This window comes from Barbatula barbatula, assembly GCF_947034865.1.
Source record: "Barbatula barbatula genome assembly, chromosome: 15".
Taxonomy (NCBI): domain Eukaryota; kingdom Metazoa; phylum Chordata; class Actinopteri; order Cypriniformes; family Nemacheilidae; genus Barbatula; species Barbatula barbatula.
Window position 1 is genome coordinate 20,287,944 of NC_136778.1, and position 24,559 is coordinate 20,312,502.

The following is a 24,559-nucleotide window of genomic DNA, read 5'->3' on the forward strand; positions in this document are numbered from 1 at the left end:
GTAACTCTCAACGCGGTACGTTTATTGAACTGCAAGAACATCACAAAACACCAGAACACCACCGAACTAGAGTCCCGGCTCCGCCTACTTAAAGGGGCCGTAAAGCTTCTCTCTCAGTGAATACTGTAGGTGAATTATGTCAGCAAGTCCATCGTGTGTGTGGCGCTTGCATCTGCCACTACAGTACTATGATTTATGACTTAGTACATCCAGGTCACCACTAGGGCCCCTGGACAATTTCAATAAAGTAAAAACTGACCACAACTTTATGGCAAACACATGGACAGACCGACCATGAGGCCTCAAACAATTCAGAATATAGGACAAGCCTAAAACTAGGCCCTGTGCACCCTTAGAAAAACTACACTCCTGTGTATTAAGGCTAGCTTGAACCAGAAAGTCAAGTGTAACAATAAGCGTCAACAAACAAGTGTCACTCAAATAAATTCACATCGTCTCCTGATCATGCCCAGTGGTCCCCTGGGACAGAGACACTAAAACAAGCAGAATTATATGTAGAACCCTCAATGTCATGGGTTGTTTTACCTAAAGTCTATCACATTTAATCTTTTCATAATATTTCCATTGTTTTACACATAGCTTTGTTGGTTATGTTAGCAGAACTTTAAGTGACTTAATCCTCAGTACACCAAATGTTAAAGAAACCCACATCACAATATCCAGTTTAAGATTTTATTGATCACGTTGTTCAGAGATCCCAATAGGGCCAATAGTTACTTCACCTTCTGAAACCAGGCCTGGAAAGAAAGTTGAAAAGGCATCAAGGTATGCAGTGATGTTGAGGAATTGTATAAAGTCCCCTCACTGTACCTGAATTAGATAAAGACCTCCCTTTCCTACTGGAGCCACATGTAGCATCACAGCACATGCACACCTGATCATTTTCATCCACAGAGGTCCAACTGAAAAGATGGTGTACAAATGAGTCATGGTACAGAAACCCAATTTAGCAGAAACAATGTTGGTAATGACATACCTGTTGGCAAAGGAGCAAGCCTTGCTCTCCGGATTTGTGAGAGTAGAAGCAATGACAGCCTTCAAAGCACATGTAACGTACACCTAGAAAACACAAGTTGAAGTTTACACATCCCTTGAGGACGCAACAAATTTCGATGTTATATAGGGTCTTTCCACATACCGAGCCACTACCAGTCTGTTGAAACATGAATGCCTCCAACTGAAACTGCAGCTTGTCATTCTGAGATCGGCGCATGAAACGGGAAGGTGAACCTGTAAGCTTTGCATCAACCATGCACCTAAAAGGGAGGAAAGAAAATTAGCCCATTGCCTCACTTATTGGCGAAATTGAGGACACTTACTCACCCATAATTCTCAACAAAAGAATATATTGGAACGGAGTTTACATCAGGGGCCGCAGTAGCGACACAGTCGTCGATGAAAATACGCAAAGGAACATGGTTGTACTGTTTCACAGAGGCTTCAAAGTTCATAAACTGACCCAGAAAATAATGATTGCTAGGCCTCTCAAACATCCAGTCATCTGCAATGAAGAAAGTGTTGGCAACATCCAGTCAAGCGCTGGGTCAGAAATATTTACGGCAAGAAATCTTCATTACCAGTCATAAGCTTGAGAGAAAAGACAAGAATTTCCTCCCCAACTCTTTTTGCAGAAAAGGGAACCCAGGCAGGAATCAAAGCATTGCTGCTTACATTATGCAACCTAAAAAACAAAGTGTTAGAAAGTAACCTGGAAAATAGTGTTGAACCTTTTTTAGAGGATATAACCTTGGATAGTGACACTCAATTGCAACAGCAGCTGCATCTGATCTCACAATGGGAGTTCCACCTACAGCCTCAGGAGTGTAGCGTAGAGTGAAGGTGTACACAAGCTCATCAGCCGTCATCTGAAAACAGTCATAGGTTACCACAGAGCTCTAGCTTGATGTTCAATTGTCGTTGCAAACCCATGAGTTACTACTCACTGTCAGAGAGCTTCCGCATGTCTGGAGCTCAGATTCAAAGATAAGAACTTGAGCATCAGGATCTTCCCCTACAGCTCCACAGCCTCCCAAACTGAGGAAAGCAGGGTTTACCAACTGACCGTTGCCATAGAAGTCTTTCTTAACCTCAACCTGCACAAGGTTCTCGCCACATTGTGCTGCTATGCTCACAGAAGGACTAGGTATCCGTAGCTCAAAGGGAACTTCAGGCTGCACGGGCTCTTCAGGCATTAGTGGATAACGCCAGGTCAATGGTGCCACAGGACCCTGCATCGGCTGCTTGGATTGAGTGTTGCCTTCTTGAAGTCGCCTTGGATCTGCCATAGGAGACATTCCAGGTCCTGAAGTCTGAAAAAAAGCTGATCCTTGAGAAGCTAAACTTGGCTGCTGCTGCTGCTGCTGCTGCTGCTGCTGCAATCTTACTGGAGCCTGGCCTTGTTGAGTCCCTGACCACTGTTCCACAGATAAACCAACTGCTAAGCACAGCAGCACTCCAACCGACGTGACAGCTACCAGCACCATTGTGGAAAAACTCTGAAAACTTCAGAATGCTTGTTGCTTCTATACGGTGGCTTTTCAAGAGCATGCAATCATTGTGGCTCCACCCCATTTTTACAAGCCTAATGATTCTCCAGACCTGTTGAGATTAAGGAATCATTCACCCACAATTTTAAATTATATCACCACTTATGTATAATTATATTTTTATATTATATTTTTATGATGAGTAAGTTATTTTTTAAGTTTAGTCTTTTCCATCCAACTAATTAAAATGAATCTTGGGTATATAGAGATGTATGGCTTAATTTATTAAAAATGGCATTGACCTTATAAATGTGAAATAAAAAAAAACAGTTTAACTCTCATTTTTTGGGGAGGGGCGAAGTTAACCCTCATTAAGATTTGAGGCTTTTCAGCCAAGTGGTTCATAAAAGGCTTCATTTAATGAGGCTTAATATGCTCACAATACCATCTGGTGGCCAAATACTGTAAAACAAGCAAATTCTTTACAGATGTGCATGATGTGGTCTGTGATGCACTTTATTTTGCACCAGTTAAGGCTTATAAAAAACTTTAAAGAAAAATATATATTTCCACATAGATTAATCTATTTATATGAATATATTGAAGGGGAAACTTGGTCTATATAGCTGTCAAAATGTTGTGGCCAGATTCAAACCATTTACTGAACCACTCAGGCGGAAGCAAGGTTGGTCACACGCTTCACTGAAAGCTTCCAGGATTCTCGATACACGCTCCAAAGCCTCGCCACAGAACGTAAGATCACTAACTTTCACAGTACTCATAAACTTTGAAAAAATATTCCACCGTTTTCTTGCGTCAAAATCTGCAATGTCAAGTGGTTGCAACCTTCACCCATTCTCTTAACGCTACAGAGCGAAGCAAAAACGTTTTTAAACACAAGATCATTCAGCCCGCCTGCAGTAAAAGAAGAATGCGTTCAGTAAGTGTCTGTACAAGGTAAACATGCATTGAATCATAACTTTCAACTACCGTCTTTACCGACAGTTGATACTATTTAAAGGGGTCATATTGGATGGCTAAAACAAACTTTATTGTGTTTATTTGGTTCAGTTCCTCCTGTGAACTAAAGTCTATCCCATTTAATTATATTACCGTTGCTTAAATGTCCTGTAATAGCTGAGGAAACCCAGTAACCTCATACATCCCCCACCATCTGTCGAGTCTTGAGTGTGAGAGATCGAACAGCTTCCAGGACCTGTGGGTCTACCCTCATTTGGCTGACACTCAGATATACATGAGTCATCTCTGTTAGGTATCTCCAGAAGCCCCTCTCAAAGATCCAGATATTTTAGATGGTTGTTATCCTCTTTTGGTTCAAACAAGACTACAGAGCCCAACTGTGCTAAATTTGGCGTGATCCGGCATTGCACGCAGGCAATCTGCCCTGCCGGAATGATCTCTTACCGACCATCAGATGACCACATTCATCTTCTCCAGTCCGTATAATTTTAATTAGGGCTCGTCTTCTTCTGCAGTCCGTATAATTTCAATAAGGGGTCTGTGCCTTCTCGTTTGGGACATCAATAGCTCTGGCTAATAGAGCAGTGAGTGTTTGCATGAGCTGTTTGGGTCGCCCCTGAATCAGTTTCTTAATCACGTGTAAGCCAAGGATTGGTCTCTCAATTGGCATTTAGCTAACAAGGAATGGTACATTGATGGAAAGGCTGGGATCCTCGTTTCCTATCAAGTTGACAGTAATCACTGCCCATCCGTCCAATGGAATAGGATCTCCATTTACCGCACATACCTCCAGATCGTTCACCACATTCCAGTAGGTCCCGTAGTGGTCTCACCTCAATATCAGGTAGATATATCTCTTTCCAGAGTCTGTTCAATTTGCATTGGGTTAATGCTTTGCTTCCTATCAGTTAAATAATGGTGTCAGTCTTGGTCTGACAAGTCCTGTGTTCCGCATTCAGTTCTGTTCATTCAAGTCTGCTCTTTCACAGCTTCTCTGCTGATCTGAGCATGCATTTGCAGTTCGTCATTCTTTTCCCACCATTTATAAACAGCCTTTGTGCACAACCAGGTGTTAATGTGCTGCTTGTAGGGTCGGGATCATTGAAAATTAATGACAATAGTGGTGTAAGGCTATTACAAAGTCTTAAGCTATACATCTCTATACCCCAAATTCCCTTTAGGAAAATGTCCTTTATGAATTGCACAAAAGAGGTATACCTTGAGCAAACAGCTCAAGCATTTTCAACTGGTTATCAAGTGGTTGTTCAAAACTTTAGTTTGCGCTCAGCATCAAATAACTTGGGGTGAACCCAAATTTAACAAACGAACAGCAATTTGGAACCCAAAATTAGAACGGTCCTAATTTCCGAAATAACTAGAAATTATCATAAGTGTACCAAGTGCCATAAAAGAAACTACCGAAGAAATAAAATGTAATCCTACTTGTTTGGCTGCACTTCTATGTCTTAAATCCTTAGTTTGACAGCATATACGTGATTCTTTAATAGCATGGCACTAAACTTACGATAAGTCTGTATATTTCAAATATTAACATGATATTGTTTATATAAATTTGTGGTACCTTATAAATACTATGTACTATGAACATCCGGGTCACCACCAGAGGCCATGGATAATGTAAATCGCGTAAAAACTGACCACAGACCCTAAACTCCTTGGCAACACATGGACCGACATATATAGGACAAGCCTATAACTAGGCCCTGTGCTCACGCACCATTAGCAAAACTACACTGTGTATTAAGGCTAGCTTGAACCAGAAAGGCAAATGTGTAACAAGCAAGGGTCACCCAATCAAATAGGTTCACATGGTCTCCTGATAATGCCCAGTGGTCCCCTGGGACTGTGACACTAAAGCATAAGCATGACCTTTGCATGAAGCATAACGCAATGTCATGATCTGTTGTTTTCCTCCTGTGAACTAAAGTCCATCCCATTTAATTATATTTCCATTGCTTTTACACAAATATAGCATTGTTGGTCATGTTTGCAGAATTTTAAGTGACTTAAACCTCAGCAGACCAAATGTTTAAGAAACCCACATCACAATATCCATTTTAAGTTTTTATTGGTCACGTCGTTCAGATATCCCAATAGGGCCTATAGTTACTTCACCTTCTGAAACCAGACCTGGAAAGAAAGTTGAAAGGGCATCAAGGTGTGAAGTGATGTTCCTGAGGAATTGTATAAAGTCCCCTAACTGTACCTGAATCAGACAAAGACCTCCCTTTCCTAATGGAGCCACATGTGGCATCACAGCACATGCAGACCTGATTATTTTAGACTGCAGAGGTCCAACTGAAAAGATGGTACAAAGTCATGGTAAAGAAACAATTTAGCAGAAACATTGGTAATGACATACCTGTTGGCAAAGGAGCAAGCTTTGCGCTCCGGATTTGTGAGAATAGAAGCAATAACAGCCTTCAGAGCACATGTAACGTACACCTACGAAAAAACAAGTTGCAGTTTATACATCCCTTGAGGACACAAATAATTTTTCTTATATAGGGTCTTTTTCCACATACCGAGCCACTGGTCTGTTGAAACATGAATGCCTCCAACTGAAAACTGCATCTTGTCATTCTTAGCTCGGCACATGAAGTGGGAAGGTGAACCTGTAAGCTTTGCGTCAACCATTCACCTAAAAGGGAAAGAAAATTAACCCTTTCCCTCACTTATTGAAGATATGGAGAGAGCCCTTACTCACCCATAATTCTCAATAAAAGAATATATTGGTACAGCGTTCACATCAGGGGCCGCAGTAGTGACACAGTCGTAGATGAAAATACGCAAAGGAACATGGTTGTACTGTTTCACAGAGGCTTCAAAGTTCATAAACTGACCCAGAAAATATTGATTGCTAGGCCTCTCAAACATCCAGTCATCTGCAATGAAGAAAGTGTTGGCAACATCCAGTCAAGAGCTGGGTCAGATACTTCATGAATACTTCATTACCAGTCATAAGCTTGAGAGAAAAGACAAGAATTTCCTCTCCAACTTTTGTTGCAGAAAAGGGAACCCAGGCAGATATCGACACATTGCTGCTTACATTATGCAACCTAAAGAACAAAGTGTTAGAAAGTAACCTGGATAAAGAGCTGAACCTTTTTAAGAAGATATAACCTTGGATAGTGACACTCAATTGCAACAGCAGCTGCATCTGATCTCACCATGAGAGTTCCACCTACAGCCTCAGGAGTGTAGTGTAGAGTGAAGGTGTACACAAGCTCATCAGCGGTCCTCTGAAAACAGTAGTCATGTGTTACCACAGATCTAGGTTGATGTTCAATTGTCGTTGCCAAACCTAGGAGCTCCTCACCGTCAGAGAGCTGCCACGTCTGGAGCTCAGATTCAGAGATAAGAACTTGAGCATCAGGATCTTCCCCTACAGCTCAAGGCAAAATAAAAACATTTTTAGATTTAAGACCATCCTTAATAATCTAATAGCGGCTGAAATGTTGTAGTGAAGACATTCAAAGTCGCTGCGTCCTCCTTTATCTAGCTCTATCATCACAGCTTTTGTCAGGTCTGTGCATGGACTGCGTCCTGCCCGCTCTAGTTACCTTGGAACAATGAGACAAGACTGGCTGAGAGTAGAGTACTGTTCTGTACTCTTTGATGCAACAAATACATCAGTTGTAATTGGTAGTGTTCCTGGTTCCGGTTGATCTAACTAGTGCAGCCTAAACTTTAGGAATATTTATATTATGATAGTGTAGTGTATGCAAGATTAAAAAGTTGCGTCTTTAGTCTAGATTTAAACTGACAGAGTTTGTCTGCCTCCCAGACAGAGCGGATAGGACTGTTCCAAACTTTTGGCACTAGATAGGAAAATGATCTGCCACCAGCACACCACCACACTGAATTTGAAATTCTAGGTATTAGCAACTGACCAGATGCCTGAAAGCGTATTGCACGTGAAGGACTGTGATACAAGAAAAGTTCACTCAAGTAGTGAGGAGCTAAACCATGCAGGGCTTTATAGGCAATACGCAAGATTTTAAAGTTAATGAGATGCTTTATGGGTAACCAGTGCAAGGTTGATAGTACTGGGATAATATGCTCATTCTTTTTTGAAAGTGTAAGAACTCGAGCTGCTGCATTTTGGACCATATGGAGTTTTTGTAATAAGCCTGCCGACCAACCAACATAATACGGCATTACAGTAATGTAGTCTTGATGTCATAAATGCACGAATTAACTTGATAGCATATGACGTAGTTTTTATATATTTTTGAGATGGAATAACGCAATTTTACATGGTTCTCAAATGTCAGAGTACTATCGAATAAAACACCAAGATTCTTTGGTGAAGTCGAGGGTTTTTTGGAACATCTGTCAATAGTATAGCAGTATTCTTGGTTATTACGTGTAGCGGTTTTCGGTCCAATAAGTAACACTTATGTTTTGTCCGATTTCAGTAATAAGAAATTGTTACTCACCCAGTTTTTTTATATCGTATATGCATTCCACTATTCGATGAAATTGCTGTTTTATGAGGCTTCGAGAAAATATAAAGTTGCGTATCATCAGCATAACAGTGAAAGCTAACTCCAGGTCGCTTTATTATATCTCCTAGAGGAAGCATGTATAATGCAAAGAGCATAGGCCCTAAGACGGAGCCCTGTGGTACACCGTACTGCACTTGCGATTTGCTTAACACCTCACTGTTTATTGCTACATATTTAAAACGGTCGGATAAAGAAGATCTAAACCACTTCAAAGCTATTCCCTTAATGCTAACAATGTTCAAGTCTATGTAGGACTGTGCTGTGGTCAATATTGTCGAATACAACACTAAGGTCTAGCAGCACCTATAAGTAAATACAACGGCGGTCAGACGCCAAAAGCAGATCATTTGTAACTGATCAAAGCAGTCTCTGTACGGTGATGTGCTCTAAATCCAGACTGAAAATCTTCAATGATGTCATTACTTTGGGCAAAGGAACAGAGTTGAGACTGCTTTTTCCAGAACTTTAGATATGAAAGGTAGATTCGATATAGGTCTGTCGTCAACTGGTTCCATGGGCGCCGTATAGGGGGGAAAAGTTAGGACAATTCCAAGGGCCCCTGACTGACAGGGGCCCCAACAAATAGGTAAAAACTAATTAATTTTTAATTATATTATACACTATATAAATCATCATCATTTAGTATATTTAAAATAATAATAAAATGAAGGATGTCTTTTTTTTAACGTATTTTGGCAATAAAAGTTAAATATCCCCAATGGACCTAAAAGTAAACATCCATATTGACCGAGCACCCCCCTGTGTCTGCATGAAATGGTTCGGTCCTGCTTTAGCGCACTCATCAGTGACGGTGTTTAGTTGCAGAAAGTCGCGTCGCGTCAGAAACAGAGACAACTATGTTGCGTAGTAAAAAATCTGGTTTTCAAAAAAGGAAAAGAAACAAAAATGAGAGAGCAAAGACAAAAGGGTGTCAATCTGTAACCCAGTTTTTCACCAAGAAAGGTGGGTAGCATTCAGTCTGTGAGTGGTATTAACCTGTTGTCCATAGTGAAATAAGCTAGCTAGCTGCAGGCTAGGGTCAGCCTACATTTCATAAACATTTAATCAGTGGAGGGAAACGCTTAGCAAGATATTCATATTAAATCATTGTCCATGCCCATCTTAGCAGACTTAACAACAGATGAGTCAGCAGCACCCCAGTCTCCCCATAACTGCACCCCTCCCTGTCCCAGTGAAGAAGGTGAGCAACACTGTGTTAATGACTTAACCATAACAAAAAAGAAAGTGGAATATTTATAAATGACAGAAATCAAACAAAAAATTTTTTCTCACATAATGACCATTATGACATAAAAAAAGAACCTCTTGTCTGTATGCATTTAGAAACAATGAGTAGCTCACCTCAACCTGCATGTAGGTTACAGACAATATTAAAATAATCCAGTTTGATGCGTTCATTTAGAGTGAATTTTGGCCCTTAAAAAACATCTATAGATACAGACCTTATTATTCCCACCATGATGGGCAATTTATTTGAGAAGCTTGCACACACGCACGCACGCACGCACACACACACACACACACACCTAATGTATGTAATCAAGTGATGATAATACAGAACTATAGGTAATTTGGGTCAATGTTCTGTAGTGTTAGTGTCATTTATTGGTATATATTTCCATTGTTCTTATTTGTACCATGTTAACTAACCTTTTAATTTGATGTCACTGGTACTGTTAGTTTTGTTATGACCATATTCCAAACCTAAAAAACCTATGGATTTAGTGATCACTTGATCTTTTTTAATAACCCTGATGTGGAAATTCCGTTTTACACTTCAACTTTATTTTGTTGTTGGCATATATGTGCAGTTAAGTAAAAAAAAAAGCTGTTTTCATTGTTTTGAGATGATGATGTTAATTTATTTTGATTAAAAAGTTATTATATATTTAAGTTTTTTCTTTTTTTAAATTTGTCAATATTTTTACAATTAAATTACATTAAGAATGGACATTTTTAAGGTGGCTTTTAATCTTGCATCAAATAGTGAACTGCATACTGTATGTAGACTTGCATTTACAGATCACCAGGAGTAAATATTTTGCTAGTACTAGTATTGCACTACAAGAAGCAAGACAGTTGCAAGCTTTTGATTGGACAGTTAGGTCCTAGAGATGGGGTGCCAACAGCTGCACATAGGGGGCCCAATTAGATTTTTTTTCATGGGGCCCAAAATTCCTGGCGGCGCCCCTGACTGGTTCTCCAGGGTCGAGATGGTTTTTTTGACAAGGGGCCTTATAACAGCAACCTTATATGCTTAAGGCACATGTCCTAGTGTCAGAGATGTTAATAATGCTCAGAAGATGATCTATAATTTCTGGAAATATCTCTTTCAGTAGATTTGTAGGTATAGGGTCTAGCATGCATGTTGATTTAGAAGATCTAATGATTATGGTAGAAAATAGCAATTTCTCCTTATGGGCACTGTAGTTAGTTGTTTGTTCAGCTGGTTTCATAGTTATTTCGCAAATATCTTGGGTTTTATTGTGGTTCATAAATTCATCACTGCTATACAGAATCAGAAGTCGCAGAAGATTTATTTTTGGTTAATTAAGCCACGACATTAAATAAAAACCTAGGGTTGTGCTGGTTCTTTTCTATTAGTGATGAAAGGTAGGTGGATCTAGACGTTTTTTGGGCTATCCTGTTTTTTCAAATACTATCGTTCAATGCTGCAGGAAATACCTCAGATTTAGTCTTCTTAAAGTTGCGCTCCATTTTTCTTTAGAGCCTTGGTGTGTTCATTATACCAAGGTGTCATGTCGCCATTTTTTATATTCTTTAAGAACAGAGATGCAACCGTGAGAAGGTGGCGTTAAAATGGTCAATGGTAAAGTCAAGAGCGTTATTACTCATGCTAGAGATTTGAGACAATTCAGGCAGATTATCAAGAAACGCACCTTTGGTAGCTTAGGTTATTGTTCTGTCATATATGTAACAAGGAGTTTTAGTTGCAGCCATAGGCCAGTGAAGCAAGCATTATACCAGATAAAGAGCCGAAATGTCGTCGCTCTGCTGAAGGATTTTAACGTCATCCACACCGTATTAATCTAAAGTATGATTACGAAGGGGAGTGGGTGCTGACACATGTTGGCTAATGGCCATGGAATTAAGTGTCTTTAGAAGCCATTCCTAAAGTATCTGTATCTACATGTTAAAGTCATGTTTGCAGAATTAAGGGACTTAAACCTCAGTAGACCAAATGTTAAAGAAAACCACATCACAATATCCAGTTTAAGGTTTTATTGGTCACGTTGTTCAGATATCCCAATAGGGCCAATAGTTACGTCACCTTCTGAAACTAGGCCTGGAAAGAAAGTTGAAAGGGCATCAAGGTATGCAGTGATGTTGAGGAATTGTATAAAGTCCCCTTACTGTACCTGAACCAGACAAAGACCTCCCTTTCCTACTTGAGCCACATGTGGCATCACAGCACATGCACACCTGATCATTGTCATCCGCAGAAGTCCAACTGAAAAGATGGTGTACAAATGAATCATGGTAAAGAAACAATTTAGCAGAAACATAGGTAATGACATACCCATTGGCAAAGGAGCAAGCTTTGCCCTCCGGATTTGTGAGAGTAGAAGCAATGACAGCCTTCAAAGCACATGTAACGTACACCTAGAAAAAACAAGTTGCAGTTTACACTACCGAGGAGGCAAAGATTTTGAAGTTATAGAGGCACTTTATCCACATACCGAGCCACTTCCGGTCTGATGAAACATAAATGCCTCAAACTGAAACTGCAGCTTGTCATTCTGAGCACGGCGCATGAAACGGGAAGGTGAACCTGTAAGCTTTGCATCAACCATGCACCTAGGGAGGAAAGAAAATTAGCCATTGTCTAACTTATTGAAGATATGGAGAGAGCCCTTACTCACCCATAATTCTCAATAAAAGAATATATTGGAACGGAGTTCACATCAGGGGCCGCAGTAGCGACACAGTCGTCGATGAAAATACGCAAAGGAACATGGTTGTACTGTTTCACAGAGGCTTCAAAGTTCATAAACTGACCCAGAAAATACTGATTGCTAGGCCTCTCAAACATCCAGTCATCTGCAATGAAGAAAGTGTTGGCAACATCCATTTAAGAGCTGGGTCAGAAATATTTAGGGGAGGGAAATCTTCATTACCAGTCATAAGCTTGAGAGAAAAGACAAGAACTTCCTCGCCAACTCTTGTTGCAGAAAAGGGAACCCAGGCAGGAAGCAACACATTGCTGCTTACATTATGCAACCTAAAGAACAAAGTGTTAGAAAGTAACCTGGAAAAAAAGTGCAGAACCTTTTTAAGAGGATATAACCTTGGATAGTGACACTCAATTGCAACAGCAGCTGCATCTGATCTCACAATGGGAGTTCCAACGACAGCCTCAGGAGTGTAGCGAAGAGTGAAGGTGTACACAAGCTCATCAGCCGTCATCTGAAAACAGTCATAGGTTACCACAGAGCTCTAGCTTGATGTTCAATTGTCGTTGCAAACCCATGAGTTACTACTCACTGTCAGAGAGCTGCCGCATGTCTGGAGCTCAGATTCAAAGATAAGAACTTGAGCATCAGGATCTTCCCCTACAGCTCCACAGCCTCCCAAACTGAGGAAGGCAGGGTTTACCAACTGACCGTTGCCATAGAAGTCTTTCTTAACCTCAACCTGCACAAGGTTCTCGCCACATTGTGCTGCTATGCTCACAGAAGGACTAGGTATCCGTAGCTCAAAGGGCACTTCAGGCTGCAGGGGCTCTTCAGGCATTAGTGGATACTGCCAGGTCAATGGTACCACAGGACCCTGCATCGGCTGCTTGGATTGAGTGTTGCCTTCTTGAAGTTGCCTCGGATCTGCCATAGGAGACGTTCCAGGTCCTGAAGGCTGAAAATAAGCAGATCCCTGTGAAGCCTGCTGAGAAGCAAAACTTGATGGCTGCTTCTGTTCTTGTTGTTGTTGTTGTTGTAATCTTACTGGAGCCTGGCCTTGCTGAAACCCTGACCACTGTTCCACAGACAACCCAACTGCTAACAACAGCAGAACTCCAACCAAAGTGACAGCTACCAACCCCATTGTGAGGAAAAACTCTGAGAACTTCAGAATGCTTGTCGCTTCTATGCGGTGGCTTTTTCAAGAGCATGCAGTTATTGTGGCTCCACCCCATTTTGACAAGCCTAATGTTTCTCCAGACCTGTTGAGTTTAAGAAATCGTTCACCCGCAATTAAAAATTAGTTCACCACTTACTCATTATAAAAATATATATAGTTTTCTTTGTACAAAAGTTAAATAAACTTTTTTATTTAGGCTTTCCAGAGGCGGTAGGTGGAACTCCCATTGTGAGATCAGATGCAGCTGCTGTTGCAATTGAGTGTCACTATCTAAAGTTATATTCCATTATTAACAATGGCATTGGCTGTATAAATGTGAAATTAAAAAACAGTGTAACTGTCACTAGTGGTGGCGAGATGAAGCCTCATGAAGATTTGAGACTTTTCAGACTTGATAATATTATTATTCTTAATCTGGAAACTGTCTGAGTTTGTGGATGTGCTTGTTTAACATGGTTTATAAAGCTGTCAAAAGGTCGTGGCAAGATTCAAACCGCTTACTGAACCACTCAGGCGGAAGCGAGGCTTCAGACGTCACCTTCATTGGTCTAAAGCTTTATGCGCCTCGATTCACGCTTCACTGAAAGCTTCCAGGATTTCTCGACACACGCTCACGTGTAACATCACTAACTGTTACTACGCTTTCCTCTAGCTCAGTAGTAAAAGCATTGCGTTAACATTGCAAGGTTGTGGGTTCGATCCCAGGGGATTGCATATACCTATGTAAAAAAATATATAAAGGAAGATACAATGTAAGTCGCTTTGGATAAAAGTGTCTGCCAAATGCGTAAATGTAAATGTTACAGTATTCATAAACTTAGAAAAAATATTTTCCATCTAATCCCCTCCTATCCGCGAGCCTAGTGACATGTGATTGGTCTGTTGTGATTGATCAAATGCGTTCATCATGTGTTGCAAATGGATATCATCATTACTTTTTTACAGGTTTACAGGTGGTTGGATATTATATACAGTGTATAGATAGCAGTTTGAGGCCGAGTCTGACGAAGAAACATCCCAAAAGGCTCATCAACAAGAAACTCCAGCACGACTTGAGCAAGTGACAACTCTTACCAGCAAAACTTCCAGTGTGACAACATGCATGTTGTGCTTTTGCTCATCATTGAAATAAAATATTTTTTTACTTAAAATACTGTTAATACGTTAGAAACTATATTATTTTGTCTTTACTGTGCATTTGTTATGTTACATAGAGCATTTTAGACATTATAAAAAGACTTTAGCTTCACCCCTTTATATCTATTTAGGTGCAAAAGGACATTTACACTTCTCTAGTAACAGTATTATACTTGGACTAGTTGTCACGCCATACAGTGTACAGTGTTCGTATCTTCAGATGTTATTACAATACAGATAGTATTTGAAATAAATACTTTGAGAGTTAATAGATTGAACAGGTAAGTTAGCTGAGTACATAGCTAGATAAACAAAATGTAATAGGACCTACCACAGAAATAACGTTACATTTTAAAGTTAGTGTTATATGCATTAGCTAAACACAGACATAAGGTACACAAATATGTTTTTAAGTTAAGACAAAAATATATAGTCACACTTTCAAGTTGTGATTCGGCGGAGCTAACAGTTCCAAATAGACTTGGTATTTCCCCCTATTTCAAGCATTGTCGTTTACCATATCCTGCAGTGAACGCGCCAAGATTACAGAAGCAATCTTAGGTGAAATGACGCGCGCTCAGTAAAACCCTGCGGTTATAGTCTTGTGGTGTTGTTTGAAAAATGAATTGTAACCATTGTTTCCTCAAAAGTTCTTCACTTCGTTTCACAATGTAAAACACAGGTTCTAGACATGATGTACGCGCATCACAGACTAGCGACAGTGTTTGGGGGAGGAGAGTGAAGTTTTTGCGGCCGTCCTAGCAAAACGTAGGCGGGACTATTTCTAGCGACGTAGATACGCGGCGGTTAGAGACTTGGACTAGGTCACGTCTCGTTTGTGTGATTCGGAGTCGACTCCCTATTTTACAAGCCAATAACTTTGTCATTCATTTTCCTTCGAACTTACAACTTGGCAGACTGCTTACTTTCAAACATGGCAACATAACACACTGCATGAAATGTAATTTTCATGATTTAATGTTACGTACACATAAATAAAATACTAATATAAAATATATATTACAAATATAAAACCAATGCCATAGGAATAAATTGTAATGCTACTGTTTAAGACATTAAGAAAAGTGCACTTAGTCTTCAAAATGGTGCTTTTACTAAAGATCCAGAGTGTAATTTTAGGGATGATATATTGATAGAAATGCAATATTATATACATAGCATGTCTTCAGAGGTGTATAAAGAGCTTACACAATGAAGTGATGTGTTTTTATTACCTTAGAATGAGCTATTTCTATCTACATATCGCGGGACCCTTTGCATGTTATCCGCCATGTTCTGTCAGCCGTCACAGTGCTTCAAAAGAGAGGGGTTGACTGAGCGTTTGGTTGCAATTGGCAACCTTACCGCTAGAAATTACTGACTGGACCTTTAAAGGTGCCATTCTCTGACTGTTTTCGAAGCTTTGGTTATGTGTTTTGGGTGTTTAACAATTGATGTTCATGTTTCTAGTTGCAAAAAACGTTTTATATTTCACAAATTTCAAGTCTATTGTTCAACACTGTCAATCATCTCTTAAAACACCCCATTTTGGCGCATTCCTTTGGGCGGAGTTTATTCGACAACTCTGAATAGTGACATTTACCTGGAAAGTAAAGGGTTGTACTCTGATTCCAGCAGTGCTCCGTTTTTCTTGATAAGCTAAATCTGTTAAAGGCAATCTCTCTCTAGGCATTGAACTTTGAGCTTTATCATTTTGCAGATATTGTTTATGCTCTAGCAGCAACATTACACACTAAAGTTTGAAAATTGGCATCACAGGGAATGGCATCTTAAAACAAAAATTACACTTTGTATCTCCCAAAACAAAAATCCTTTAAGGGACAAAAATGAATGTTAGGCTGAACTTTCAGGTCTAGGTAAGAAAATCTATATATTCTATATTCCGTATTGGCTGTGATGAGTATGTGTGGAGCTGAAGTAAAGAGTTTTCGGGTGTCTCCCCTATCGTTGTCTGTCTCAAGTTATTATACTGGGTCTGTCGCTTCACAATGAAGCGGTGTGCATATTTCCTAAAAATGCTGCCAATAGGCAAAATATAAATAATAAACAGAAGAGGTCCTAAAAAAGAGCCCTGGGAACACCAGTGACAACATAAGTGGGTTTTGATTTAAACTTTTTAAATTGTACAAATTAAATGCGGTCTGTTAGATAGGAACAAAACCAGCTTAAAGCCATAACAGTAATTCCAATAGATTCCAGCCTGCTCAAGAGTATAGGATGTGAAATGGTGTCAAATGCTGCATTAAGGTCAAGAAGTATAAGTATGGATAAAACACCTGCATCAGCCGCTAGTAATAGATCATTAGAAATCTTTACAAGTGCAGTTTCAACACTGTGAAGAGCACGAAACTGCTTATATAAAATATTACAAGACAGATTTTCACGGAGCTGAAGAGCAACAATTTTTTCTAGGATTTTTGACAAAAACAGCAGATTTGAAATAGGTCGAAAATTTTCAAAATTCTTTGTGTCTGTCCCAGGTTTCTTAAGAATAGGTGTTATAACATCAGTTGGGACAGTACCAGAAAGAAGTGATGTATGCATTATATCAATGATTAGAGGGGAAAGGAATGATAAACCAGCTTTAACCAAGTGAGTCGGTAGTGGGTCCAGTTGACATGTGACAAATTTAGATTTTTGTACAATAAAACAAATGTCCTCAACTGTTGGAATTTTAAAAGGAGAAAATAAAGATAACAGAGATGGCACAAAGCTAGAATGATTTATGTTACAATCAGGGTTTGGTGAAGCCAATTTCTGGTGGATGTGTTAAATTTTCTTTTAAAAAAGAGCCTAAATGCTTCATATAATTCTGTAGTCTATATGCCAATTAAAACAATAAGGTGGCTTTAAAATAGTATTAACCACAGAGAATAAATATATTGGGTTTCCTACACCAGATCCAATTAAACCTGCATAATAATCTGATTTTGCTGTGGAAAGTGCAGACTTATAAACTTCCATGTGATCAGCATACAAATCTTTATGAACTACAAGTCTAGTCTTGGAATACAAGCTTTCCAGTCGACGACCCTTGAGTTTTAGCTGACGAAGATCTGATGTAAACCAAGGTGCAGAGTTGACAAACGAAACATTCCTGGTTTTCAATGGGGCACACATGTTGAGGATCATATGAAGATTGTCATTGTAATACTGAATTAAATCAAGATTCCATGAATGCTCTTTGTAGGGAAGTGTGGAAAGACATTCCCCAAGAATTGAGGGATCAATAGATAAAAACAGATAAACAGACATTGACAGACACCAGCAAGTGGTCTGACAGTGATAAGTCAGAAGTAGTTTAATTTCCAGGAGTCACACCTGAACAGCAGACCAAATCAAGAGTATGACTCCTCGAATGAGTTGGGACATTGATATATTGCTGTAGGCCAAAAACTATCTAGGCATGATAAAAACTCTAGAACATGAATTTTCCACATGGATATTAAAAATCACCAACCAAAACCATGTTTGGAGACAATGAACAAAGTTAAATGGTTGAAAATACCTGTTGGAATACAGAATTGGCATTCGGAGGACTGTATACAAAAGCATTGATAGTTGGCAACAGATTCAAATTATAATCAGTTACAGGAAGCGTTGTAACTTTCCATTTTTTATTATATAGTACTGAAAGCCCCCCGCCCCGACCAACAGTGCGTGATTTACAGAAAAGCATATCCAGGAGGAACGGAGTGGTTAAAATGGTAAAAGTCATTACTTCTTTAACAAGTCTCAGTAAGACAGAAGAAAAAATAAACAAACTGCAAACAAAACTTACTTAAACGAAAGCGTTGTCGGTCATTGTTATAGGTCTAATATGGTATGTGGGAAAATTGATTGATTTTGTTTCTCACTCTAGGATTGTCCCATTGGTTAACAGTCTTGTCAGCTCTACTTAACACACCTATGGCAGGCACCAATCTTCATCGAGGTTCCACCTATAAAAGCTTCCCTTAACACCAGAACCAGTAGACTACTTCCACCTTGCTTATCCTATTACTTTGTTTGGTGGTTCGAGAATCTGAGTTTTTCCCTCTTTATTGATGACATATGGTTCCTGTGCTGGATAGCCGAACCAAGGGTTTTGAACAGTGAAGTATGTCACGTGACTCATTTGTGCATCATGTAGTTCGATGGCTGATAAAAACATTAGGTACGGAGTGTTTGCCACCCCATGTACTTTTGTTTAGCGAGATGTTTAGTAAGCAGTTTTTAAACACCGAAGACCTTAGTTTTACTTTAATGCTGTTTTTTAATGCAGCTGATTATTGCAGGTTATCCATCTTGTCGGAGTTGCGGTCAACAAGTGTACTTCCGGGCTAGCCACCAGCAACACGTTTATGAAAGTCTCGAACTTAGGAACGTAACGGTCATGTTTGCAAAACAACAGCCACCACCTATTTTGCAATCTCCGTAGTAAGTGCCACAAAAACTGCCTTAATCCACAAATAGCAAATTTGTCTCATGAACTCAACTTCTCAAAGGCTCTGAACAGCAAGGACCATTTTATTAAAGTTCTGTTAAATACAGACCTGGAAGCCAAGAAGCTACACAAACAGCATTAGAAGCAAAACATCCATTTTAAGTGACTTAAAACCTCAGTAGATCAAATATTAAGAAAACCCACATCACAAAATCCAGTTTAATATTTTATTGCTCACGTTGTTTAGATATCCCAATAGGGCCAATAGTTACTTCACCTTCTGAAACCAGGCCTGGAAAGAAAGTTGAAAGGGCATCAAGGTATGCAGTGATGTTCTTGAGGAATTGTATAAAGTCGCCTTACTGTACCTGAATCAGACAAAGACCTCCCTTTCCTACTGGAGCCACATGTGGCATCACAGCACATGCACACCTGATCATTTTCATCTGCAGAGGTCCAACTGAAAAGATTTTGAAAAAATGAGTAATGGTACAGAAACCCAATTTAGCAGAAACATAGGTAATGACATACCCATTGGCAAAGGAGCAAGCCTTGCTCTCCAGATTTGTGGGAGTTGAAGCAATGACAGCCTTCAAAGCACATGTAACGTACACCTAAAAAAGTTGGATCAGATAACACACGCCCCTTGAGGATGCAAAGAATTTTGAAGTTATATAGGGTATTTTTCCACATACCGAGCCACTACCAGTCTGTTGAAATATGAATGCCTCCAACTGAAACTGCAGCTTGTCATTCTGAACTCTGCGCATGAAACGGGAAGGTGAACCTGTAAGCTTTGCATCAACAATGCACCTAAAAGGGAGGAAAGAAAATTAGCTCACTACCTCACTTCTTGAAGGTACGGAGAGGACCCTTACTCACCCATGATTCTCAATAAAATAATATCTTGGAACAGAGTTCACATCAGGGGCAGCAGTAGCGACACAGTCGTCGATGAAAAGACGCAAAGGAACATGGTTGTACGGTTTCACAGAAGCTTCAAAGTTCATAAACTGACCCAGAAAATATTGATTGGCAGGCCTCTCAAACATCCAGTCATCTGCAATGAACAAAGTTTCTTGCAAACATCCATCCAAAATAAGGGCTGGATCAGAAATATTAAGGGCAAGACATCTTCATTACCAGTCATAAGCTTGAGAGAGAAGACAAGATCTTCCTCTCCAACTCTTGTGGCAGAAAAGGGAACCCAAGCAGGAAGCAACACATTGCTACTTACATTATGCAACCTAGAGAGAAACAAATAAGAGCTTAAACATAACCCAGAATGAAAGTGCTCAACCTTCAGAAGATTTTACTGTACCTTGGATAATGACACTCAATTGCAACAGCAGCTGCTTCTGCTCTCATGATCGGAGTGCCACCTAGAGCCTCAGGAGTGTAGCGTAGAGTGAAGGTATACACAAGCTCATCAGCAGTCATCTGAAAACAGTAAACATGTCACCACAGAGATCGAACTTGTTCAATTGCTACAGCTAGTCTAGGAGTTACCACTTACCGTCAGAGAGCTGCCACATGTCTGGAGCTCAGATTCAAAGATAAGAACTTGAGTTTCAACATCTTGCCCTACAGCTCTACAGCCTCCCAAACTGAGGAGGGCAGGATTTACCAACTGACCGTTGCCATAGAAATCTTTCTTAACCTCAACCTGCACAAAGTTCTCCCCACATCGTGCTGCTACACTCACAGAAGGACGAGGTATCTGTAGCTCGAAGGGCACTTTCGGCTGTAGGTCCTCTTCAGCCATTAGGGGATACCGCCAGTTCAATGGCGCCACAGGACCCTGCATCAGCTGCTTGGACTGAGTATTGCCTTCTTGAAGTCTCCTTTTATCTACCATAGGAGAAAATCCAGGTCTTGAAGCCTGAAAATATGATCCTTGTGGGCTTTGGAGAGCTTGCTGAGGAGCTAAAACCGATGGCTGCTGCTGCTGCTGCTGCTGTTGCTGCTGTTGGTGATGCTGTTGTTGCTGCTGTTGTTGCTGCTGTTGTTGCTGCTGCTGTTGCTGCTGCTGTTGCTGCTGCTGTTGCTGCTGCTGTTGTTGCTGCTGCTGTTGCTGCTGCTGCTGTTGTTGTTGTTGGAATCTTACTGGATCCTGGCCTTGTTGGAATCTTACTGGATCCTGGCCTTGTTGGAATCTTACTGGATCCTGGCCTTGTTGGAATCTTACTGGATCCTGGCCTTGTTGGAATCTTACTGGATCTTGGCCTTGTTGGAATCCTGACCACTGTTCCACAGAAAACCCAACTGCTAAAAGCAGCAAAAATCCTACAAATTTGATATCTATTAACCCCATTGTCATAAAACCCTGATCACCTCAGAATAGTGCTTGTGCCTCTGCTGTGCCTTCTAATACAGCAGGAAATGAAAGTGGCTCCACCCCCTTTAACAAGCTTAATGAAAATCCAGACTTGTTGAGCTAATCACTTCCATTGCAACCAACTGCAGTCTACACCTAATCTCTGCATTGATTCCTTTAGATATTTGCAGCAACTTAGCATACGTACTACCATATCCATGAGTTTAAACGTTGCATTCTATTTAATGTCTTTTCATTTGATAAGTTTAAAGCCTAGTCCACACGTACACGGAAGTTTTTCCTTTCACGTTTAAAAAAACCTGCATCCACACTAAAACGCAAAAACACACTGTAAAGCACTGTCAAAAGCATGCCAGACCAACCGGTGGTGATATAGCTCTAACCATAAAGTTGTATTGGCCAATCAGAAGCCTGGAATCTGGCATCAAACAAAATGCGACATCTCTGTGACAATACAACAGCACTGAAACCGGAGTTTATAAAATATTTTTTTATTTTTTATTTATAAATCTTAGGAAAATAAGGTAAGTCTTTTTTGCTTCCATTTTTTCTGTGCTCCCTAGCATACTAAAAGATTGAGTGCTTCTGCAGAATTGTAAACAGTGAGATATAAAACCAGTCCAGGAAACACACACTGCACACACATCCCACAATTTATTTCCTATTGTGCAGTAAAGCCTCTCAATGATAATCCTCTGCCTTATGAGTTTTACTGCTGTTGTGTTTTGACAGACTCTACCAACTGCAAAACAAAAACTGGCTTGTGTCTTCTGCACTTGAAAGAGCTTTGAAAAACTTCCCCAACTCCATACTAAAGGTCCCCAAGTTGCAGCCTGTAATATTCCATTGCTGTGGCAAAAATGAATTAGGCAAGTTAATGTGATTTTTGCATTAGCAGATTAGAAATGTCTTTCATGCTCTCATTCCCATATTATACCACAGCTAAGCCCGAATAGCTTTCTCTTTGTGCTTCTCATAATGTCAAGAGGACCAAACTCACTTTGAATGTGGTGGGGCAAATTTTTTCAAGACAAGGCCTGGGTGAGTCCACATAAACTCTGTTGTCATGGTGACTTGTGCTTGAACTTTTTGATTAAACAGTTTAACAGTTGATTTTAGATTATTAAATTAACATTTGAACCAAACATTACAAATTCTGTTGTCATTTTATTACCTTCTGTTATGCAAACCCCATGTGAGACTCTTCTTGCAACACATAAGATATTTTGAGAAATGTGCTTTAGTGTCTATACAACGTTGTTTGGTTTCCAACATTCTTCACAATATCTTATTTTGTGTTCTGCAGAAGAACATACAGGTTTGGAATTACACAAGGGTGAGTAAAATGATGAAAACAAATTATCGGTAAGCTAACAATTCGGTTGTGATCAAACCTAGCAACCTTTTTTCACACAAAGTATTGTTTTTGTTACATTTACATTAACATTGGTCATGATCCATTATAGTTCATGGCACTGCATTGCTGAATAAAAAAACAAGATTTAGCATGAACATGTTAGCATGCTCTGGACTTTAAATGAATTTGTACAGTACATAGATGCAGCCTGACAAAAGGTACTGTAAAATTGTGGGGCCAGGGTCAGAAGTTTTGAGTGCACCCTAATATTTACAAATTTGTGAACATATAACAGTTTGTCTAAGGAACCAAAAAGCAGTCTACAAAGCTACGTTTACATGTAGAAAGGTAGCGATGTATAGGCACTTATTGTTCATTTACATTTTTACATTTCATATTATATTGGTTTTAATGGAAATTATAATGGTGCCTACCGTTATGGAATGGATTCTATTGGTGGGATGTTGAATCTTATTGGAATAATATAAAAAAACAACACAGAAAGGAATTTTGTAATGGTTTTAATGGAAAAAGCTAATGGTTCATAATGGTATTTTAACGAAAACTGCTAAAACTGCTACTTATGACTGGTTTTGTGGTCCAGGGTCACAAGTACTTTCCAGGTTAATATGCAAAGATTACTAGACAGTAAGCTCAAAGGCATCATATCATCAATAGTTCTTGTCTGTGTCAGCCACACTAACATTATATCAACGAATAGTGTGAGCATGGGGTGGGGATGTCTGGCTGTTGACCAACTGACCAAGTTGGGACTTCCCCATGCATCATGTAAATTTTTTATATAAGACTATTTACATTGTCATTACAGTCCTGTGTGCCCCTTACAGCTGAAAACATGCTTTCTTTTCCCTTATCACATAATTGCCAAAAAGGAATCTCTTTCTCTAGGCACTCTCTCTGTCCTAGAGGAGGTAGCTGGGTAACTTGAATGGTTATTGGCCTGTCCAACCACAGGCCAAGCAAGATGAAGCTGAATGCAACAAGTCAACAACCAACAAACCAGCATCTGACCTCCGAGCCAGTGTTACTCCTACAGGGGAATGCTTTAATCATCTCTCTCTTTCTGCACGCACTTCAACAGAGATTAGATGACCAAATCAATTAGGGACTGAGCGAGAATGTGCGAGGAAGAGAGAGAACGTCCCGTTGAATTATGAAGCAGATAACATGCTGACCTCTCGCTCAGATCGGATGATTGTGGGGCAGAAGGGAGAGAGAGAAACATTTTGTTCCCTAGAGAACCCCAGGGCTGACGATAAGAGACCAAGGTAAGAAATAGGTTTTAACACTAGGGAGATAAACCAAGGTATGTGTGCACATGTGTGTTTTGAAATGCCTATATCACCCAGAATCACTTGACGAGAGGCTTGCTAATTTTTTAAATCTTGCCCTCTCTGAGTCTGCAATTACAGACCTTTGAAAAAAATCCCTCCCTGCTTTTCATTAGCTTCACTCTCGCCCTCTCGTCCCGACAACTCTAATACACTCGCTCGTGGCGACAGGCTTAAGGAAAGCTCTGTCTTAGCCTTTGACTGCCGTCCCCTTGCAGGCATTGATTGATCCGTCTCCGATAGAGCTGTTCAAAACCTGTATACATTTCTTTGTTCTGTTGAACACAAGAAATATATTTGGAAAAATGTTAGCAACAGAAATATCTGGGACATCATTGACTACCACAGTTGGAAAAATATTGTATCATTTCTGGGACATCATTGACTAACACAGTAGAAAGAGCTGTACATCCAAATCTAAAAGCAAACATTAACAGCTGTTCTCAACGGCTGGCCCCTTTTCAACGTCATGCAGCGAGATCATTTGTCACCGGAACAGAGTAATAATGTGTTTGCCCGCACAGGCCAAGGTTGCTTCTGCATTATTACAGCAAGAGATTGCTCCCCAGACACAAGCAGGAGAATATAAATGATCACAACGCGATGATGGTGATGGCTCCCATCACGGTTTAAGATTTTAATTTGGTCATGATATCTGCCTTCTCTTATTTCTGCTGGGGTGGAGACTTCCATAGCATTTAAAGAAATCGACAAAGCACCATGGACAACAACGTGTTCTTCTCGCTGCTATATTAGAATTTATCAGCCACTGTCCTCTGGCTGTGCTCAT

At 39.9% G+C, this 24,559-nt stretch overlaps 3 protein-coding genes across 4 annotated transcripts; all 3 read right to left on the reverse strand.

Moving 5' to 3' along the window:
* LOC306904354 (zona pellucida sperm-binding protein 3-like) lies at positions 1-2,604 on the reverse strand. The gene is made up of 8 exons (XM_079474198.1): positions 1,965-2,604; positions 1,768-1,886; positions 1,599-1,702; positions 1,345-1,522; positions 1,160-1,277; positions 998-1,080; positions 832-923; positions 1-758 (listed from the first exon to the last, which is right to left on the reverse strand). The coding sequence occupies exons 1-8, from the start codon at positions 2,502-2,504 to the stop codon at positions 694-696; spliced, it is 1,299 nt and encodes a 432-aa protein (XP_079330324.1). The 5' UTR covers positions 2,505-2,604; the 3' UTR covers positions 1-693.
* An 8,569-nt stretch (positions 2,605-11,173) lies between these two features.
* Positions 11,174-13,178, reverse strand: LOC306904309 (zona pellucida sperm-binding protein 3-like). Of its 2 annotated transcripts, XM_079474124.1 has the most exons (9): positions 13,004-13,126; positions 12,548-12,913; positions 12,351-12,469; positions 12,181-12,284; positions 11,926-12,103; positions 11,743-11,860; positions 11,583-11,665; positions 11,422-11,513; positions 11,271-11,348 (listed from the first exon to the last, which is right to left on the reverse strand). In XM_079474124.1, exons 1-9 carry the CDS (start codon positions 13,100-13,102, stop codon positions 11,284-11,286), a joined length of 1,224 nt encoding a protein of 407 aa, XP_079330250.1. In that variant the 5' UTR covers positions 13,103-13,126; the 3' UTR covers positions 11,271-11,283. The 2 variants fall into 2 exon arrangements, with proteins under 2 accessions (XP_079330249.1, XP_079330250.1); XM_079474123.1 differs by having other exon boundaries at positions 11,174-11,348; positions 12,548-13,178.
* A 5,546-nt stretch (positions 13,179-18,724) lies between these two features.
* On the reverse strand, positions 18,725-21,423 carry LOC306904381 (zona pellucida sperm-binding protein 3-like). The gene is made up of 8 exons (XM_079474244.1): positions 20,239-21,423; positions 20,044-20,162; positions 19,866-19,969; positions 19,605-19,782; positions 19,418-19,535; positions 19,254-19,336; positions 19,091-19,182; positions 18,725-19,014 (listed from the first exon to the last, which is right to left on the reverse strand). The coding sequence occupies exons 1-8, from the start codon at positions 21,040-21,042 to the stop codon at positions 18,950-18,952; spliced, it is 1,563 nt and encodes a 520-aa protein (XP_079330370.1). The 5' UTR covers positions 21,043-21,423; the 3' UTR covers positions 18,725-18,949.
* Positions 21,424-24,559: the final 3,136 nt, after the last annotated feature.

What these genes read in the sequence shown, in the direction of transcription:
- LOC306904354 (XM_079474198.1), bottom strand. Translation starts at nt 2,504, where the DNA reads ATGGTGCTGGTAGCTGTCACGTCGGTTGGAGTGCTGCTGTGCTTAGCA. An exon ending in AACAGACTGGTAGTGGCTCG is followed by an intron (nt 1,081 to 1,159) that starts GTATGTGGAAAG and finishes TGTGTTTTCTAG; the next exon opens with GTGTACGTTACATGTGCTTT. An exon ending in GAGGTCTTTATCTAATTCAG is followed by an intron (nt 759 to 831) that starts GTACAGTGAGGG and finishes CTTTCTTTCCAG; the next exon opens with GCCTGGTTTCAGAAGGTGAA.
- LOC306904309 (XM_079474123.1), bottom strand. Translation starts at nt 13,102, where the DNA reads ATGGGGTTGGTAGCTGTCACTTTGGTTGGAGTTCTGCTGTTGTTAGCA. An exon ending in ATCAGACCGGAAGTGGCTCG is followed by an intron (nt 11,666 to 11,742) that starts GTATGTGGATAA and finishes TGTTTTTTCTAG; the next exon opens with GTGTACGTTACATGTGCTTT. An exon ending in GCTTGCTCCTTTGCCAATGG is followed by an intron (nt 11,514 to 11,582) that starts GTATGTCATTAC and finishes CCATCTTTTCAG; the next exon opens with TTGGACTTCTGCGGATGACA.
- LOC306904381 (XM_079474244.1), bottom strand. Translation starts at nt 21,042, where the DNA reads ATGACAATGGGGTTAATAGATATCAAATTTGTAGGATTTTTGCTGCTT. An exon ending in CATGTGGCAGCTCTCTGACG is followed by an intron (nt 20,163 to 20,238) that starts GTAAGTGGTAAC and finishes TACTGTTTTCAG; the next exon opens with ATGACTGCTGATGAGCTTGT. An exon ending in TATTTTATTGAGAATCATGG is followed by an intron (nt 19,536 to 19,604) that starts GTGAGTAAGGGT and finishes CCTCCCTTTTAG; the next exon opens with GTGCATTGTTGATGCAAAGC.